Below are 19820 nucleotides of genomic sequence, written 5' to 3'. Positions count from 1 at the left end.
GGAAGCCCTGAAATACCAGGAGGGACAGAATCTCCAGGTGGGCACAGGTTTGTGGTGGGCTTTGAGCAGCCTGCTCCAGCAGGCTTGGAGGGTCATTTGCTCTGGGGAGGGCTTGGAAGCACCTCAGTGATCAGCTCCTGGTTTGGGGGCACTGCTGGCTCTGCAGCCCTCAGCCCCAACCCCAGTGAAGGGCTGGGCAGGGAAACAGCCCTGCCTTTCATCAGGCACAGTCTGATGCTCTGGGAGGATGGGCTTGCTGTAATTAGAGCACACCACATCACAGCACCTCCATCCTGTCTCCTCGTTCTCTCCTGACTTCCCTCTCCCAAGGCTCCCAAGGCTCCCAGCCAGCTCTGGACATCCTCCTGTCACTTTTTCCCCAGGACTGGAGTTTTCTTTTGCAGAAAGCAAGGTGTGAAGCAGAGCTGCTGCGTGCAGAGGGCTCTGCCAGCGTGCCAGGGCTGCTGTGCATCCTCTGGACCAACTGCTTAAATGCTTAATGAGCCCTGGGGAGCAAAGCAGTCCTTGTGAAAGATTCAGGCTCTCTGTTGCCTTCAGTTTAGGGCCATGTCAGCTCTCCTTTCCCTCTTTTAATCCTCTGACAAGTGAAATTAAGGGAGAGCAGGCACAGTCTCAGCACTGTTTCTAAGGAAAGCAGCAAAACAAACAGGAAAACCCATGTGCTGCACAGGGGGAGAGCACATCCCCTCCACCCTGGGGGACACGGAGGCACACTCCCCCAAAGCAAACATTTGGAGGCATTTAATGAGGTGTGAAATTAATGCTGGAGACAACACACCCTGGTGGGTGGCTGTGCAGTGCTGCCAGCCTGCAGCTCCCCATGGCTGCCCAGAGTGAGCCCAGGGTGGGCACTGTGCTGTCACTGCTTTTCCAGTGTCCTGCTGCTCCTGCCTTTCCCTGGAGAAGCTGTCTAACAGGCTGTGGGTACTTTCCTTTCCCTGCAGGAGCAAAAATCATCTCATTGCAATAAACAGTGAAGGGATGAGCAGCTGTAGAGGTGTTTTGGTGGATGGATTGAGCCCCACAGGCACCAGAGCCCAACCATGCCCCTGCTCCTCAGCAGGGCAAACAGGCTCTGGGCTCAGGTGTAGCCACCACAGGGACAGGGCAGGATGTGGGATTCCTAGGAGGGATGGGCTTGGAAATTGGTAAAAGAAGCTTAAGTTCATGGTCAGGTTCAGGGGGTGGTGCTCGGAGTGATGGGTGGTTTGCTAGGAGGGGATTTATTGATACGAATGACAGGAATTTGGGTTGGATAATTAAAGAGAGTCATGAAGTGAGCATGATAAAATATCAGGGGCTAGGGTTTAGTTGAAGTCTACCATTAAGGAGGGGGAAACCCTCTTTCTTTAGCTTAAAAGGCTAATGCTGGTTCATAGCTTCTTAATGATTAGGATGATATTAGAGAGGATCGGCATTCGAAGTTGGCAAGTGGGGTGGATTCTACTATTTCTCCTATTTCTGCTATTTCTGCTATTTCTACTATTTCTGCTATTTCTACTATTATCTTCTCTGTGGCCTGGAAGGTGACAGGCTGTGGGGATGTTTGGGGCTGCTCCTGAAGGAAGGAGGCACCGTGGTGCAGGAGGAGGGCACAGGGGGCCCTGGGGACTCCAGTGGGGCTCAGTGTTTGTGTGGCAGTGCCAGCAGGAGCCAGAGCCTCACTAGGCAGGGCAGGGTGACCCAGAGAGAATTGCAAGGTGAACTGAGACGCTGGTCCCAACTCCAGAAAATGTTGCTCTATGATTTTGTGGCACTTTTCCAGGCTAAAAATACCCCAGCTGCTGGTGCTGGGGTGGGCTGTGCAGGCTGGGCAGGGATGCTCTGTGCTGGGGACTGGCCAAGGGCAGCTGCACCATCCAGCTGGGCTGGCCCTGCCAGCGGCCCCAGGGCTGCCCCTCCTGCTCTGTGAGCAGCCAGGCACAGAGGTCACCTCTCCTCTGGCTCCGAGTGACCTGGCACCTCTCTCCAGGGCTGTGCCAGATGCAGCTGCTCATCCATCAGTCCCCAAAATACTCTGTGGGGACAGAGCACCCTCAGTGAGCTCTCTGAGCTGTGTTTCGGGCCAGCACTGGGTTCTCTGATGATCCCAGAAGGTCACTTGGGCCCATCTGGGGGCTCCTCAGGAGTGGGATGCTGTAACTGGGCTCGTTTTCCCAATGGGGCACAGTGAGGTGAGGCCTGAGCACTCAGCCCAGCACTGTGCTTGTGGGGCTGCTGCATGTGCTGAGGAAATGTGCCCCAGACCCTCCATACAGCTGTGGGGGGACATCAGAGAGGGCCCTTCCCTGTCCCTGTGTGTCTGAGCTGCTGGGTTTGGGACTCCAGAGTTGGTGGCTGGAGGGGACAGGGCTGAGGAGCCTCTCTGAGGCTTGGATGCAACCCCAGCATGGCAGAATCCATCAGGGTCAGCCCCATTCTCCCAGTGCTCTCCTGGCCATGGGGAGCAGCTCAGTCCTGCAGGATCCAGCTCAGTCCTGCTCCTCTCTGCCCTTCCAAGCAGATCACTCAAAGCATCCTGGAGCCCCTGAGTCCCTTCCCTGCATGCTGGAGGCCATTCAGGTCTTCTGAAAGCCATCAAAGAAAGGAGAGCCCAGTGCTTGTTCTTCAAAACCATCCCCTCACCAACAGGTGCCTATCCTCATCTAACATATTTATTTTATTTTGTGGCAGGTTCTCAAGGAATTATTTTGTGTACATCCCAACCATCACATCCAACCAAGTGAGTGCCACTCTGGCCTGAAGACATGGAGTGGATGGTGCAGACTTCCCTTTACCTCTCCATGGGCTGCAGACCTCCTGTCTCTGGCTCTCTTGGTTTGGAAGGCAAGGCAGGAGCCTCTCTTGAAATGGAGAATGTAAACCCTTCCCACCCCTCTGAACTGCTGTAAATTTTAAATTAAGGGGCTCTCAGGCAAAAATATGGGAGCAGGAAATAACAGTTATTTAACAGGGAAGGAAATAAAAGGATCAAATAAAAAATGCAGTACACTAGAACAACACTGACAGAGTCAGAACCCAGCCTGACACCCTGTGGGTCAGGGTGTTGGCAGCAGTCCCATTGGAATTGTGGCTCAGCCCTCCTGCAGTGTCAGGGGTGGTTCTGCTGGAGCAGGATCCTGTAGAGAAGGATGGATTCTTCCTCTGAAGATCCAGTGGGAGAAGAGGCAGCTGCTGTTCCTCTGGAGAATCCAGTGGAGAAGTTGTGCTGGTGTTCCAGAATCTCCAGATTATATCCAGGTAGGAATGTTTGGCTCCTCCCTCTGGGCTCACACCTCCCAATGGGATGCTGTAGTTCTTATCAGCCATGCAGGGACATTCAATAGCTGTTATCAGCAATGTCCCCTCCCGAGGGAGGAGTGGGTGTGGAAGAGATAAGGCAAACTGCCCAATGAACAGAAGACAACTGCCATACAGATGGTAACAGAAAACATCTTGCCTTGCAATCTGGAGCACTGGCCCTAGTGCTGCTGTGGCCTGGAAGGTGACAGGCTGTGGGGATGTTTGGGGCTGCTCCTGAAGGAAGGTGGCACCGTGGTGCAGGAGGAGGGCACAGGGGGCCCTGGGGACTCCAGTGGGGCTCAGTGTTTGTGTGGCAGTGCCAGCAGGAGCCAGAGCCTCACTAGGCAGGGCAGGGTGACCCAGAGAGGATTGCAAGGTGAACTGAGATGCTGGTCCCAACTCCAGCTGCTTTGGGGGGACCCTGGGGGCTGTGTTTGCAGGCAGAGCAGGAGAGGAGGGAGCTGCAGGCAGAGGAAGGCTGGAGCAATGGCACTGCCTGATCCTGTGACCTTGGCAAGGCAGCAGGATGAACAGGGAGATTTAATTTAGATAAGTGTCAAGCAAGACTCTTAGGGACAGCAGCAAAGGCTGGCACAGATCCCAACCCTTCAGAGGACACCTCCCTTCCCCAGGGTGCTGGCCTGACCCTGCTCTGGCTGCCTCCAGCATTTCCAATGTCTCTGGAGAAAATCCACTGGATTTGACACTGCAGGACCCTCAGCCCTGACCCTGCCTGCCCCTCAGCCTCTGCAGCTCTGAGCAGGGGAAGGAGGAGCTGCCGTGCCAGACCAGAGCCTCAGCAGGGCTGGGCTGAGGGTGGCACTGGGGCACTGGGGACAGGCCCAGCATGGCACCCCCAATTGGGGTGCCCAGCTCTGAGCATCCTTGGCCAGGGTTGCCATGGTGATGCACATCTCTCCCTGCAGCAGCAGCGCTGGGGTTTGATGAGCTCTGCTCACTGTTCTACCTTCCACAGCTCCCCTGCCCTCAGTCCCTGCAATCTCCAAGCTGGAGAGCAGCAGGACATCACCAGGAGATCACCAGGAGCAGAGCCTGGGGCTGTGCTGTGGGCCATTCCCTGCAGGCTGCCTGCCCCACCTCACTGGGTGGGACTGGTTTGGGTTCTGCCTTAACCAGAGACCCCCAGGAGAGACAAGTTTGGAAAATGGAACATTTCACATCAGGTGGCAAATGCAGGAGAGAAAGAATAAGGAAGAATAAGGAAGAATAAGAGAATAAGAAAGAATAAGGAAGAATAAGAAAGGATAAGGAAGAATAAGAAAGAATAAGAAGGAATAAGAGAATAAGGAAGAATAAGGAAGGATAAGGAAGAATAAGGAAGAATAAGGAAGAATAAGAAAGAATAAGGAAGAATAAGAAAGAATAAGAAAGAATAAGAAAGAATAAGAAAGAATAAGCAGGCCCTGTGCCCTCTTCCCCCAGTCCTGTGCCCCTGCCACTCCCCTCCATGCCCAGCTTGGCCTTTGTGGTGGAGATGGGGTCCTGGCCATCCTGGACAGCCAGAGGGATGTCCTGGGTCCTGACATTTGGGAGCACATGAATTCACCTGAGCCTTTTCAAATGGGCAGCAAGAAATAAATGGGGACAGCCCAGAGCTGAGGCTGGTGCTGGCATTGCTGCTCTTCCCTCTACAGAGCCCAGTGCAGCTCCACAGGGACAGAGCAATCCTGGGCTCTGTTTGCTGTTCTCATCTCCCACCCCCTCCTGCCAGGGAGGCAGGATGGCATTTGTCTTTCCCTTCCAGGATTTTCTGAAAAGTAAATGAGAACAGTTCAAGAATGTGACCCCACGAAAGGCAGAGTGAGAGAGTAATGAACAGCCTGGAAAAGATCAGAGTGAGGCATCTGTTTACCCTCCAGTAGGGAGAAAATCAAGGAGAAAGGCAGTGGATGTGAAAGGCAAATCTGCTGGAAAAGGAGCCAGGGGAAAAGAAATCACCTTCTCCACCAACCTGTAATTAATCTGAGGGACTCACTGCACCGAGTGAGAGGCTTTGTGGGAGTTTCTTTTGAAATTAGAAACCTGACTAAGAGAGTTGTTTGCACCACTGTATTATCCCCAGTTTCTGCAGTAAATAACAGAGCTGTTTGGTGGATAAAAGGAGCAGTGAGCAGCCAGGAAGGGTTCCAGTGCCTGGCCCTGGTGAGGGCACTGCACCTGGCACTGCTGGCACTGCTGGGTGTGCCCTGGGCTCTGCAGCTGATCCCCCAGGCACAAACACAGCCTGAAACTGCACACACCCGTCACAGACATCTTCTATGGAAAATCCTTTCCTTAGGATTCTTCCTCCTGAGAAGCTGAGAGGCCTCAGGAACAAAATGTAAACAATGGTTATCTGCTGCTGTGGAATGCAACAGGTGCATCTGTGATTGGTCTCATGTGGTTGTTTCTAATTAATGGCCAATCACAGTGAGCTGGTTTGGACTCTGTCCAAGCCACAAACCTTTGTTATCATTCCTTCTTTTTCTATTCTTAGCCAGCCTTCTGATGAAACCCTTCCTTCTATTTTTTTAGTATAGTTTTAATGTAATATATATCATAAAATAATAAATCAGCCTTCTGAAACATGGAGTCAGATCCTCATCTCCTCCCTCATCCTGGGACCCCTGCTCACTGGATGGGAGTGCGAACACGCTCACACTCACCTGGGTGACACAGCCTGGGAAGGTGTGGGACAGCAGGGAGGCTCCTGCAGCGTCACCTCTGGGATGGCAGGCACCCTGCCCTGGTCCCTGCTGCCCCCAGCAGCGAGCCAGACACGGAGCACAGGCTGGACAAGCTCTCCCAAACTTAAAAACTGGGTAGGTTTGAAAAGTCAGGCTCCTGCAGAGGGAACATCAGCCAGAGACACCAAACAGAAGGGCAGACATCTGCTCAGCTTCTCTGGAGGGTGACTGCGTGGGAGGTGAGCTCATCTCGGTGCCATCCCTGCTGGCCAGCACCTCCTGGTGCCCCTGTGCTCCCAGGAAAGCCAGGACAGGCAGGGCTGAGGGCTGGTGCCAGCTGGGAGAGCTTTGTACCTGGGTTATCCAGCAGGGCTTTGTTGCACTGCCTCAACCCTGCCTGCTCTGGGAGAGCCCCAGAGCATCCCTGGGGGGCTCAGGGGGCAGGACCCCACCCTGTGCCCAGCCCTTGCTGAGCCTCACAAGGGTTTTGGCCTCTCCCTTTCCCTTTCCCTTTCCCTTTCCCTTTCCCTTTCCCTTTCCCTTTCCCTTTCCCTGTCATCCTGCAGCACTGCCCTGTCTGTCTGTCCTTCAGCACTCCTCCCCTGTCCTCTGACAGCCTCTAGCAGCTCCTTCCTTCCTTTTTAAATGTAATTTTTATTAGCACATTTTGCAGCGCGCCGGGAACACCGACAGGACGGTGAGGACAGCCAGGGCGGGCAGAGTGAGCGGGGCTGGCTCCGGGAGAGCCCTCGGCATCCCGGCAGGGGTGGACAGACGGACGGACAGACAGACGGACGGACAGACAGACACTGCTGCAGCCAGCACAGCCTGCCCATGGCACTGTCACCTCCTGGTTCTGTCGGGGACACCTTGAGATAATGATCTCCTTGAGCCAGGTCCTATAAGCTTGTCACAGACATCTCTTTTGAAAAATCCTTTCCTTAGGATTTTTCCTCCCTGAGAAGCTGAGAGGCCTCAGGAACAAAATGTAAACAATGATTATCTGCTGCTGTGGAATGCAACAGGTGCATCTGGGATTGGTCTCATGTGGTTGTTTTTAATTAATGGCCAATCACAGTCAGCTGGCTCGGACTCTCTGGTCACTCACAAGATTTTATTATCATTCTTTTCTATTCCTTTCAAGACTTCTGATTAAATCCTTTCTTCTATTATTTAGTATAGTTTTAATATATAATTTTCTTTTAATATAATATATATAATAAAATAATAAACCAGCCTTCTGAACCATGGAGTCAGATCCTCATCTCTTCCCTCATCCTGGGACCCCTATGAACACCACCACAGTGGGTGAGGTGGGGCAGGAAGGTGAGAGAAAAGCAGAGCTAAAATCAGCAGCAGATGACAAGAAATTCATCCTGACCGGGAAAGAGAGTGGCTAAAAATAGCAGCAAGGCTCTGAGCTGTGACACGATGGGCTGGGGTTTCTCCTGCTGACAGATGTATAATGGATAAAGGCACTGCACGTGCCGCTGCTGCTGCCTCTTGGGGTACCCAGGGCTGTGCCTGCACTGTGGGGAGCACACTGCAGGGGCTGCAGGGTCAGCACATCCTGATTTTGGCCACTGTGCATCTTTGAAAGCCAAGCCCCATGCCCAGGGGAGTGCAGAAAATGAGGAGTGCAGAAAACGAGGAGTGCAGAAAATGAGGAGTGCAGCCCCTGTGGGGCTGTAAGCAAAGAAATCAATCAGCAGGGAATACAAATCCTCCCTGGAACTGCAGGAAAGCCCCTTCTCCCAGCTGAGCCCACCCCAGGGAGGGCTCTCTGCCTGCCCAGCGTGTGCTGGGAGGGGGTGGGACAGGCAGGAGGCTGTGCTGTGCCACCAGAGCGATGGGACAGTGACAGTGGCAGTGACAATCACCACAGTGACAATCAATCACCTCAGTGACAGCCTCTGGTGATGGTGGCTGCACACAGAGAGGGACAGCAGGATGCTCTGCTCCCCTGCCCCACATGCTCCTCCTTGCTTTTCCATGCCACTGCTTTGCCCTAAAGCAGTGGAGTGGATGAGCCAGCAGTGCCTGTGTGTCTGTGCCTTTGCCACTGATGTCCCCTCCTTGTCCCCCCAGTCCCAGGGCCCAGGGGAAGCCTGAGTCTGGGCTGCAGCTGTCAGGAGAAAAACCCACAAAAATTCCAGGGAATCCTTTCCTCACTGAGAGTGTATTTAGGGATGTGTGTGTGCCCATCCAAACCCTTCACTTTGGTGCAGCCTTTGCAGCACCTCAGTGCAGATTGGGGGTGCTGGGGAAGGAAAACCCCCTCCAAGCCCTGCCCTGCCCTGCCAGCCCCCCACACACCTCACCAGGGGCATGTGGCAGTGCCAGGCTCTGTTAGTGAGGGCTCCTGCCTAATTCCTTCATTTCCCGGGGGTTTGGATGCAATTGCTCACTGCCCCAGGGTCAGAACAAACTGCAAGGTGATCCATATTGATTTATAAGCATGTTTATTTTTACCAGCCTGGCGTGTTCCCCACCTGGGAAGCAGCAGTGATTTCTCTGGCAGGGATGAGCCAACAGGAGAGCTTTGATGTGGGCTGGCAGGCTCCCTGCAGCTCCCTGGGGGCTCACCCAGCAGGGGCTGAGCTGCAGGATTGCTCTGGGCACGCAGAATTGCACGGCTGGGTTTGCAGCAGAGGCTCTCCCAAACTCTCCAGCTGGAGTGCAAAGTGTGAAAAATGCCAATCACTTGGTTTTTGAAATTTTATAAGTTTAATAGCAATAAAATGGTTATAAAAAAAGTAATACAATTAGAGTAATAATACTTTGGACAAATTGAATTAGGACAATATGAGATAATAGAAACAAAGAGTTATGGACAGTTTGGGTACCTCTTTCTGGGCAAAAGAAGCCCAAAAAAGGACCCACGTTAACAGAGGATTAACCCTTAAAAACAACAGCCTGTTGCATATTCATACACCTCATACATGATGCATAAATTTCATTCAAACACAGGATTCTGTCTGGTCAGTGTCAGCTTCTTCCTCTGAATCCTGACAGCACCTTTGAGGTGGGAAGAAGTTCATTTCTTCTGATAATGGAGCAATAAATTCTCTTTCTCTGAAAGATTCAGGTGTCCTGTGGCTGCTATCTTGGTGCAAGTTCTTTCTTTAAAAAAATATCCTACATAGCATCGTTTCTATTTTAACATTTTTTATAGCCTAAAACTATATTTAACACACTACTCAAGAGAATTAATACAGCATTACTTTCTAACACAACACATATAATATTCATTTGGATATGTGTGAAAAGCCAACCATAAAACAGGCATTTTTCACAAAAGGAGAGGGATGCACAAAGGGTTTTCCATCACCCCCGTGCCCCCAGACTCTGCTGCCCAGGGCAGGCAGGGGCAGTGCCTGGGGTGGGCTCTGGGTGCCCACCCAGCTGCCTGGGGCAGGGCACCCTCCACGCTGCCATGGCAAAGGCAGCTCCAAACACTTCCCTGCACATTTTCTTCTCCCTTAGAAAGCCTTAGAAATCCAAAGGGGGGATTTCTCCCTTCTCCCTGTCCTGCAGTCCTGCTCTGGAGCATCCATGGAGCGCTGCCAGGAGCTGGTGGGTGATCCCCACTGCCACTCATCACAGGGCCAAGGGGTTTCCATCACATTTTGGCATCCACCTGCTGACAAAAAATGCCCAATAGCCAAGAATTTTACAGCACTTTCTGCAGGAATCACAGTCCCTCTTAGCTGCTCACCTTGTGCCCAGTGAGGTAAAATTCCCACTTCCCTCCTGAGTGTTCAGAAATGGGAGTCAGCAAATCTGGAATTTCTGTGGAAACAAAAAGAGGGGCAGGTGTGTTTTTGCCCTATGTCATATTTTATTCTTTTCCTGTCATGTTGCATTTTATATGTTTTATTTATGGGGGACTTTTTATGTAACACTTTTCCCTCCTGGTGGCTGGGGGTCCCTCTGGTCTTCCCTGGGATGCAGGCAGGGCTCTGCTGGTTTCCAGTGGCTGGAGGGGTTCTGGCTATTTCCAAAGGGGTGTTGTGAATCTGTCACCTTCCCATGGCCATTTCAAGGCCATCGTGGCCAGGTGACATTGCTGCCAGGCCACCTGGTGTTGCCACAGTTGTGACAGAGGCTCCCCCTGCTCTGTTGTCCCTGCCATTCCACATCGGTCTGAGGACACCAGGCAGCCCCTCTGCAGTGGGAAACTGAGGCAGAGAGGGGTCTGTGGGGCCAGGAGCTGTGCCCCACTGATGTGGGGTGCATCACAACACCCTGGCACAGATGCCCAAGTGATGTTTCCCCCCAGCCCCCCTGTGGCAAGGCAGTGGTGCCTTTTTGGCTTGGTGGGAAGGGGCAGGGTCCCCAGAGGGTGGCCCAGCCTGGTCCCAGCGTGCCACAGCCCAGCAGTGTCCCCGAGGCTGGGGACAGGCAGGCCCTGGGCACTGCCTGGCACACAGAGGGGCATTGAGGGACACAGCAGGGCTTTGTCCCCCTTTGTGCCTGCCGGGAAGGGCCCGGTTGCCCTCTGCAGGCTCCCGGGGCCCTCTGCTGCCTGCACAGCTGCAGGGGACATGGGAACCGTGGCACCCACGGGACTGGGGCACCCAAGGGACCAGGCTGGCCCTGCCACAGCCCTGGGGCCATGGGGAGCCACGGGTGTCCCCACCACAATGCCACTGCCCCATAGGGGTCACGGGGCTGGGCAAAGTAGCTACAACATTCCCATCAAAAGGGGGTAAACTTCCAGTTTGGAGCCCCCAAAGCTGAAAGCAGGTTCCTGGGGTGGGAACACCTCTTCCCTGCTGCCAGATGCTGGGATCAGGGAGGTGACAGGGGCACACCACTGCGGTCCCACAGGGCCACACTCCCACACCAGCTTGCACCAGCACAGCCTGGTGGGGCTGGGGGATGTCCCCAGAGGCACCAGTGAGAGGGAGCACCCCCTCCCCATACCCCAGAGTGCTGTGTCCCTTTTGCAAAGCCTTTTCCCCTCAGAGCACTGCGCAGGGCCCTTGGCATCACCCGGGAGCTGGCAGCCAAGGGGTGCTGGGGGGCGGGCAGGGCGGGCCCGTGCCTTTAAGGGGGGTGGCTGTCACTCACAGAGCCCTTTTCTTTGCTGGAGAGCGGGACAGGCACCCAGAGGGGGGACCCAGGGCGTGGGACCAGCGGGCAGCAGCCAAGCAGCAGAGCCAGAGCGGCGCTCGGGGAGCTGAGCAGGACCAGCACCATGGGTGAGTATGAGGGGACCTGGGCGACACCTGGGTGTCTCTGGGGAGTTGATCCCACAGCAGAGCCCACTGAAAGCTTCCTCTGGCAGCAGTGAGGTCCTGGTGACCCCGGTGTGCCCGTGCCAGCTGTGGCAGGATGCCTTGGCACGGCAGGGATGATGTTTTCTTTCCCAAGGCAGTTTTCTGTCCCCATGTGCTCCTGTGCTGTCTGAGGGGGCAGATGCCATCCCCACAGCCTGTCCCACCCCAGCCCTCACCCCATGAGAGCTCCATCCTGGGGCTGGCAGGAGCTGTGAGGTCCAGGCAGGGCACTGAGCCCATCACAGCTCGTGCCACTTGGGAAAACAGAGCCACACCTGGTGCCTCAGTTTCCCCACTGATAGAGCAGAGCTAACACTCACCGGGGTACCCCTGGGGTTTTAGGGCTGCTCTGTTCCCAGGGGTGCCTTGTTCTGCTGGCCCCCTGCTCCTCCTCCTGTCTGCAGCACGTTGTTTGGCGCTGGCAGCAGCGGAGCCTGGGCACAAGGCTCAGGATTGTGTGGCACAAGGCTCAGGATTGTGTGGTACAAGGGCTCTTTCTCCCCTCCTTTCCCTCCCCAGGCTTTCCCCCTGCAGAGGGGCTGTGCCAGGGCCCTGTAGCATCCCAGGGCTCTCAGTCCCCTGGGAATGGAGCTGCTCACTGCCCCAGAGCTGGCATCTCTGTGCCATCTCCCAGGTGGCCAAAGATCAAACCAGGAAAGGAAAGTTTGGCCCAGCAAGGGGCCAGACCCTGGGTCCCAGCGAGGTTGGGAGCAGCACTCCCAGGATGAAGGAGGCCCCCCCTGGATGTGCTGTGTCCAAGGCAAACAAGAGGGAGGGGTCCCAGCACTCCGCTATAGCGCTGCCTTTGTTCCCTGTTTGCTCTTGGCGTGGGGCAGCCACTGGGGTGGCAGTGCCAGGACAATCCCCCATTGTCCTCGGTGCCACTGCGCAACCTTGCTCCCAGCGGGGAGGGCAGGGCTGGCCAGGGCCCCACGGCTTTCTTGTCCTCCTGGGGAGGGGATAAGCACTGTGGGGTTTGTGGAGGGAGCGTGGGCTTGGTGTGGGTGCCTTCGTGGCATTCAAGGCAGGAATTCTGTGCCCAGATGCAAGCCACTGTGCCCTGGGCAGTGGGACGCTGGAGCCCATGTCCTGGGGAAGGGGAGCAGCTTCCCCAGGTGTCACACAGCCAGGGCAGCAGCTTAGCTGGAGCCAGATGCTGGTGGGTGCAAACCCACCTGGCTGTCTGCCCCCAAAGCAGGCAGGACAGCAGCTGGCTGGGCACCTCCAAAGCCAGCCCACAGGGAAACTGAGCCCATGTTAGAAACTGGCTGGGCACCTCCAAAGCCAGCCCACAGGGACACTGAGCCAACACTCTTGCAGGTTAGACCCCTGACGTGCAGGAGGAGCAGGTGCCCATGGCCTCACTGCTGAAAAAACCCAGCATTTAGGCACTCCAAGCAGCACACTGCTGTGTGTCCTTGCTTTCCCTGCAGCTCCTGGAGGACTAAACCTATTACACAAGTGTTGTCATTTGTGGAACTGGCATGGCTCTTTCCTACAAGCACGCCTGCCTGCATAAAGGGGCAACTGCAGCCCGAGGTGCCTGCAGGGTGCCCAGCAAGGGACAAGTGCCCACGGTGCCACCTGAATGTCCAGAGTGGTCAGGGCGTGTGCTGGCTCCTGCTGTGCTGCCCCAAGCAGGGCCACCTTGCTGGATCTGCCCTGGGGTTTGATTCTGTGCAGGTGCTGGTTCCCCTCTACATTTAATGGCAAATTAGAGCTGCAGGCAGCTGTGGTGCTGCTGTGGTGGCAGTGGGGAGCCCATTAGCAGCTTGTTTGCCAGGTCCCACTGGCATTACGCTACATCACGCTCTATTTCCATCTGTTTGTCACGGGTCAGCATGGCTGGCTCCTCACAGCCCTGTACCCCACACTGCCACCATTCCTGGGCACCCTTGGGTGGGCTCCTGAGCTGCTGGGAGAGCTCTCAGGGGAGCTGCTGGGTTTGGCTCTACAGCACTGCAATGGGTCATTTCTGAGGTTTTCCTTCCACCTGTTTTCCTCCTCCTGGCAGGCACCTTTCTCCCACTGCACTCCTGAGCTGCAGGCTCCAAGCAATCCTTGTCCCAGCAGTCCCGTCCCACCTCTCCCCTTTTCTCCACAGGTTTACTCGAGTGCTGTGCCAGATGTCTCATTGGGGCACCCTTTGCTTCCCTGGTTGCCACTGGCCTGTGCTTCTTTGGGGTAGCCCTGTTTTGTGGCTGTGGGCACGAGGCCCTCACAGGCACCGAGCAGCTCATCGAGACCTACTTCTCCAAAAACTACCAGGACTATGAGTTCCTCCTCGATGTGTAAGTACCCTGCTGCAGAGCACCCACCTCACAGCTTTGTCCTGCTCTGTGCCAGGCTGAGGTGTCTGGCTGGGCTGGCCAGGGCCAGGCTCTCACTGGACACCAGAGAGACCCCAAGCTGCCTTTGGCAGGGTCCAAGGGGCCACTTGTTTTATTTCACACCAGTTTTCATCTGGCCCTTGTTAGGTGTCCTGGGTAGAGCTGGACCTCTGCACGGGGTAGGTATGGAGGATGTGGGGGGAGGATTGGAGGATATGGAGGATTGCTCCCCACAGCTTTGCCCCAGCTTGCTCTTCCTGTGGCTTCACCCTCTGCTTTGGTCCCCGTGGGGCAGCGTGGGGAGGGGAAGCAGCAGCAGCCAGGGCTGAGCTCTGGCACTGCCCTGGCACCTGAGCCCCCCTGCCCGCTCCTCTCCCCCGCAGCATCCACGGCTTTCAGTACTTCATCTACGGCACAGCTGCCTTCTTCTTCCTCTATGGAGCCCTGCTGCTGGCCGAAGGCTTCTACACCACCGGCGCCGTCCGGCAAATCTTTGGGGACTACAGGACCACCATCTGCGGCAAGGGCCTCAGCGCTACGGTAACTGGGGGCCCGAAAGGGAGGGGAGCGCGAGGCCCCCAGCGAGCTCACTCGTGGCAGCGGGTGTGTCATTGTTTGGGAAAGTGGCTAGGACATCCTGACAAGGTGATCTTAACCGGGGTTTGGCACCCCTTCGCGCGCCCCAGCGGGTTCACCACGCTCCACGCGGCCAAAGGGCAGGAGAAGGAGCCCCTCAGGGTTTTGGGATATCCCAAAGGGAAGCACAGCCCTGCTGTCCTCACCCAGGCCTGCTGTGTTCCCTGGGGACAAAAAGTAGCACAAATGGTTATGTTTAATAAAAGTGCTTCATGTTTAAACATAGGCTGGGAGAATCTGAGCATCCCTGCAGTGCTGGCAGCTCAAAGCTCTGTGGCACCCGGTACCCCTGGGGTGCTCCACTCTGCTGTGCTTGGGAACCATGACAAGAGTGCTGGCAAAGGGGAGCAGAGGGGCACGGCTGTGGTTCCCTCGGGGGCTGGTGGGGGTGGCACCATGGAGGGAGGGCAGGAGAGCCACGCTGACATGCCAAGGCAGCTTTTGCAGCTGCCCTCCCTCAGAGATCAAACCCTGCTTGGTCTGGCCACGGTTACCCCCCCCCTCCAAAGGTGGCAGCATTCCTGCTGCTGCCGGTCCCCCCCATGCACACCCAGTCGGGCATGGATCTGGGACTGGCCCTGCTCCTGTGAGCTGCAGGAGCCCCAGCCTGGGCTGCTGCCCTGTGCTGCCTGCCTGGGGCCACGCTGGCTCTGAGCATCGCAGTCCCCACCTGCCCCACGCCCTGCCCTGCCTGGGGACCCTCGCGCTCCCCTGTCCGTGGCCTGGGCCATCGCTAACCGCGGCTGTGCCCGGCTTTGTCCTGCCCCCTGCAGTTTGTGGGCATTACCTACGTCCTGACCATCATCTGGCTCCTGGTGTTCGCCTGCTCTGCCGTGCCTGTCTACATCTATTTTAACACCTGGACCACCTGCCAGTCCATTGGCAACCCCACCAAGACCTCGGCCAGCATTGGCACCCTGTGTGCAGATGCCAGGATGTACGGTGAGTGCTGGCTTCACCAGCCAGGAGGAGAGGGGACGGAGGGCAGGGCCCAGGCATGGTGGGTGGGGTAAAGCAGAGCAGGTGCTGAAGAGCCCCGAAATGCTGGGGGGTGTGTGACAGGAGGCTGCAGGAAGCTGGGCAAGGGAGTTAGCTGTCAGCCATGCCCCTCTCACCTGCCTCCCACATCTCCACAGGTGTCCTGCCCTGGAATGCCTTCCCTGGCAAGGTGTGTGGCTCCAACCTGCTCTCCATCTGCAAGACCAGCGAGGTGAGTAACTCCTGCCACCTCGTGTGTGCTCCCCTCGGGGGGACACCTTGGCTCTGCCTCCCCAGGCAGCACACGGGACCCCGTGAGCTCACCCTCCTGTTCCCTTGCAGTTCCAGATGACTTTCCACCTCTTCATCGCAGCCTTCGTGGGGGCAGCTGCCACGCTGGTCTCACTGGTGAGTCAGTGCTCCCCCTGCCCAGCCGTGCTTCTCCGCCTGGCAAGGATGTGGGGGAAAAGGACAGCGAAGGTGGTGGGCACGGATGGGACAGAGCCTGTGCTCGTGTCGTTTTCTGGCACGTAAGTGCAGATGGTGAGTCCAGGCCATGAGGCAGAGGTGGCTGCAGGAGGGGATCTGGAGAGGCTTTAGCAGACTGACAGGGAGAGGTCCCAGTGCATGGAGTGCCCTGCCTTTCCCCGGACACACTGCAGTGTCCCGATGGTGCTGTGGGGCTGCAGGGCTCTGCAGGGCACTGCTCTGTGGGGCTGGGGCTGGGGCTGCCCCCTCGCTCACTCTCCTCCCACCCACAGGTCACCTTCATCATCGCAGCCACCTACAACTTCGCAGTCCTCAGGCTGATGGGCCGAGGCACCAAGTTCTAGCCCGCGAGGCGGAGCCCAGCCAGACCAAACGCCCTCCTTTTGTCTAACCCCGAGGCTTTAACACTGCAGCCACCTGACACCAGGTCTCCTGCGTTAACTCTGCCTTCGCTGATGACTCCCCTCCTCTTCCTCCCTCGCATCCATTGTGCTGAGCGTGACCAGGAAGGAGAGCTTCCCACCGATGGACGCCTCTTCATGCACTTTTCTCTCGTTGCTCATCCGTAACCGGCTCGCTCCAGAGCCAAGCCCATCAAAACCAGCCAGAGAAGAGGAGGGACTTTCTCCAATGTCCCAGTGTTGCCTAGGGATGAGCAAAGGCCTTCAAGCTCCTGGGAGGAAGAAATCCACATAGGTTGCTCCGTGAGTAGCAAGAGGCTACCTAGAGAGAAAAGGAAGTCGGCCCAGTCGTGGTACCATTGCTAACGACTCTCCTGGAGCTGTCTGCTGTCACCACCCATGGATGGAGAATAAGAGAAGGATTTTTTTCCCTTAGCAGAGAAAGATGAATTTAACCTAAATCGCCTGCTGCAGCCACGGCAAAGGGAGTTCAGGGCAAGGATCTTCCCAGTGTGGAGAAGAGAGTACTGATCCCAATGCCGATAAAGCCCTAACCCAGCTGCTCCTATTAAAGCCTAAAGGAGTTTGGTGTCTCTGTAGGCAAGGGGGACTCTTGGCTTTACTCTCCAGGCGGCAGAGAGGCAGCAAATAGGTTTGACTGAGGAGGGGACACCTCTGCACAAGCCCTGGGAGCGTAAAGCCAGAGCCATCCCTCCGTAGGCAGGGGATAACCCTCGGGACCGCGTGCCTTGCCTGCCCTGCCAGTGCCCTTCACAATGGTGCTCTTCTCTGGGGTGATGTCTGCTTCTCTAACCTCCACTGGGCCGCAGAGCTCGGCTCGCTTCTCCCCCTTGTCAAGTGTAACCACCCCTCCCTCTGTCCCCCTCGTCCCCTCACTTTTCTTCCTGCAAGTCAGGACAGCTGCCTTGTGCCTGCCAGGGTGGGAGGGATCGGCAGCATCTCGCTTCCGGGTGAAACCCATGAAGGAATTGAGGAGGGAAGGAAAGGTGGCGGTGTGGGGGTCACAGGGTGCAAACACAGCCCGTCTCTGCAATCCAGATCCTTACTGGTGCCAGTCTTTTCCCATGGAGAGGGGTAGGGGGGCAAGGGGTTGGGTGGAGACCTCTCCTCCGTGACTGTTCTCCTCTGGCTGGGTAGCATGGATCCAGCCAGACCTGCAGAAGTGCTGTTTCCTGTCCTCCCTGACAACTGGTGATTTGTTTTGCTCTCCCTGCCTCTCTCCTTAGTGCTAATCTTTGTGTTTATTTATTGGAGAAACTAATTTCAGTGGCAGACTGAAGCTCCATCTTGCATGGATTTATTTTATTTTTTCCATGTCTGTATTGTTGTTATATATATTTTTAAGTGCTGGTTTCAGCAGGGGCAAGGATAAGGAGGCAGATCTGCTGAGCAGTGCATTTGAAGGATCCTTGCTGCCAGGAATGCTGAAATAGGTTGGCCAGGCTACCAACGCACACGGGATGGGGAGGGGGGAGATCCAGCAGGGGTGCCAGGGTGGGGAGAAACCAGTCAAGATCTGGAAATTCACATCAATGCTATCTCTCTTGGGGGGTTGCTGGGGTTTTTTTTCATATCCATTTAACAAAAAATAACCAGGTCCTCCTTCCCACCCTTGTCCCCAGACCCCACACACGCACACACACATACACACACACATACACACGCAAAAAGAGTTAATCAACTGAAAGTGTTTCCTTCATTTCTGATCTAGAATTTCAACTTGTTAACCAGCAATAAAAAGGAGCAAGTTTTTAAAGACTTATCTTACAGGATGTATTTTATAAAAATTAAAGAAAATGCATTAAAATTAAGAACATTCTGAACAAGATGTACGTCTGCCTGTCCATTTGTTGTGCTGGCTTTCCCACCTTCTGCCCCCACAAGAAAACAAAAAAGGGGAGGCTGCAGAAGAGAAGGTCTCAGAGGAGCAGTACTTGCTGATCCATGTGTGGGCCAGCAGCCCCTGCAGGGCTCTGCCCACTCCAGCCACGAGGTTCATAACTCTGACTTCAAAATCATTGTTCCCAGCTGGTGGGGGGCCCCTAAAACCTCTTCTTTCTCCTCCAGCCACCCTGAGGAAAGCTGGGGTCTTGTGGCAGCTGCTTGCTTGTGTTTGGTGCTGCTGCTGCTGCCCTTTAACCCTCAGCCCACGTGCTGACAGCCTCTGCTGTGTCTCCTCATGTAGCACAACAAAACCACAACAAAACTAACAGGGCATCTCCAGCCAAGCTGGCTGGCACTAAGGCAGCATGTGTGGGATGAACATGGCCAGAGCCATGCAGGGTGGGCGATTGTCTCGCTTGCAGAGAGCCCTGTGTGGAACAGGATGGCCTTGTTCAGGCACAGGGGCACACTGGGCTGTCACAGAGCCCTGCATGTGCTGTCTGTGGCTCTGTGGTGCCGTTTGCTGCAGGATTGTTAATGTGTCCATGGTGCTGGTGTGTGGGAGGGCATTGGCTGCTGCCTTTCTGCCCCAGAAACCCCTAGGTGCATCTTTCCACAGCAGCTGCTCAAAAATTATTGATTCAAATGTTGTTTCTCTTGGAAATCTCCTCAGAAGCTGTGCCCAGGGGCCTCCAGGGAGTGGGGCCACAGAGGGATGCTCCCAGCCCCATGTATCTGTCCAAAAAGGCAGATTTAAGGCACAGCCACATGCACTGGAGTGGCAGGGTGGGACCTTCACTACTCCTTCTAAATGGGACCCTAGCCCAAATCCCACTCCCTCTGCTCTTCCCTGGCTTCAGCCCCCTCTGAACAGGCAGCAAAGCTTCCCAATGCAGCTTGGCCAGGGGAGGTTTAGCTCATGCACTGCTGCTGCCCCAGCTCAGTGGCACAGCTCGGCCTTGCCCTGGCTGACAGAAACCCCTGGGGCTGCAGCCAGCATCAACGGGGCCCTTTGTTCCCTGCGTTCCCAGATGCCATCACCCTCCTCTCCCCGTGCTGAAAGGGTCCTGTGTGTGCACAATCAGCCTCAGGGCAGCAGCGAGCTGGGGAACAAAACAGCATCTCTGTCCCCTGGCAGAGCCTGGTGCCCCCCCGGCCGGGGCGCGGGCTGGGGACAGCAAGTGCGAGGTGGCAGCGTGTGAGAGCGGCCAGCAAGGCCAGGGAGCTGGGCAAGGCCCCAAGGGACACTTGGAGCCCCATCAGGTGTGCCCTGCAGCCACCCCACCTGGGCACAGGGGATTTGCCCTCAGAGCTCCTCTCCTGAGCACCCAGCGCCCTCCAGACACTGGCTGAGAAAAGACAGGGAAAAGCTCTGCCTCATACCAAACCATATCTCTGTAAAAAAAACAAAACAAAACAAAACAAACCGAACCACATCTTGGCCCATCAGGAAAGCTCCAAGCAGGGGACCTAGTGCAACCACCTGCGGCTAAAATGCGGCAGAACTTTGCCGCCACAAAGGCTGGACCAGAGCAAGGGACCCTGGAGCAAGTCCCATGGGCTTGCTGGCAAGAAGGCGAGGCAAACTCCCATCCCTCCATCCTGTGCCCTGCCGCCCCGGGGGACGGCCCTGTGTGCCCTGGGGAGGGGATGGCGGCACCCGGGGGGTGCTGGTGATGCCATGGGCCCCCAGCCCTGCGCTCGGGCAGCCCCCAAGGCTCCGATGGCTCCGCATCCCCGAGCCCCTGGGCGCGCATCGCCGGTCCTGCGGCTCCTCCCCGCGGCCATCGGGCGCAGCAGCGGCTC

General features: G+C 56.1%; 1 protein-coding gene across 2 annotated transcripts; it reads left to right on the top strand.

The window, feature by feature from the left end:
* Positions 1–11046: 11046 nt before the first annotated feature.
* Positions 11047–17958, top strand: PLP1 (proteolipid protein 1). 2 transcript variants are annotated; one of them, XM_064713110.1, is made up of 7 exons: positions 11047–11197; positions 13380–13566; positions 13989–14250; positions 15015–15183; positions 15378–15451; positions 15562–15627; positions 15981–17958. In XM_064713110.1, exons 1-7 carry the CDS (start codon positions 11194–11196, stop codon positions 16050–16052), a joined length of 834 nt encoding a protein of 277 aa, XP_064569180.1. In that variant the 5' UTR covers positions 11047–11193; the 3' UTR covers positions 16053–17958. The 2 variants fall into 2 exon arrangements, with proteins under 2 accessions (XP_064569180.1, XP_064569179.1); XM_064713109.1 differs by having other exon boundaries at positions 11066–11197; positions 13989–14145.
* Positions 17959–19820: the final 1862 nt, after the last annotated feature.

The sequence above is a fragment of the Zonotrichia leucophrys genome, chromosome 4A (assembly GCF_028769735.1).
Source record: "Zonotrichia leucophrys gambelii isolate GWCS_2022_RI chromosome 4A, RI_Zleu_2.0, whole genome shotgun sequence".
Classification (NCBI taxonomy): domain Eukaryota; kingdom Metazoa; phylum Chordata; class Aves; order Passeriformes; family Passerellidae; genus Zonotrichia; species Zonotrichia leucophrys.
This window is presented reverse-complemented; position numbering and strand designations above follow the sequence as displayed.

Coding starts and splice junctions, on each gene's coding strand:
- PLP1 (XM_064713110.1), top strand. Junction 13,567..13,988: donor TATGAGTTCCTCCTCGATGT/GTAAGTACCCTG, acceptor TCTCCCCCGCAG/CATCCACGGCTTTCAGTACT. Junction 15,452..15,561: donor CCATCTGCAAGACCAGCGAG/GTGAGTAACTCC, acceptor GTTCCCTTGCAG/TTCCAGATGACTTTCCACCT.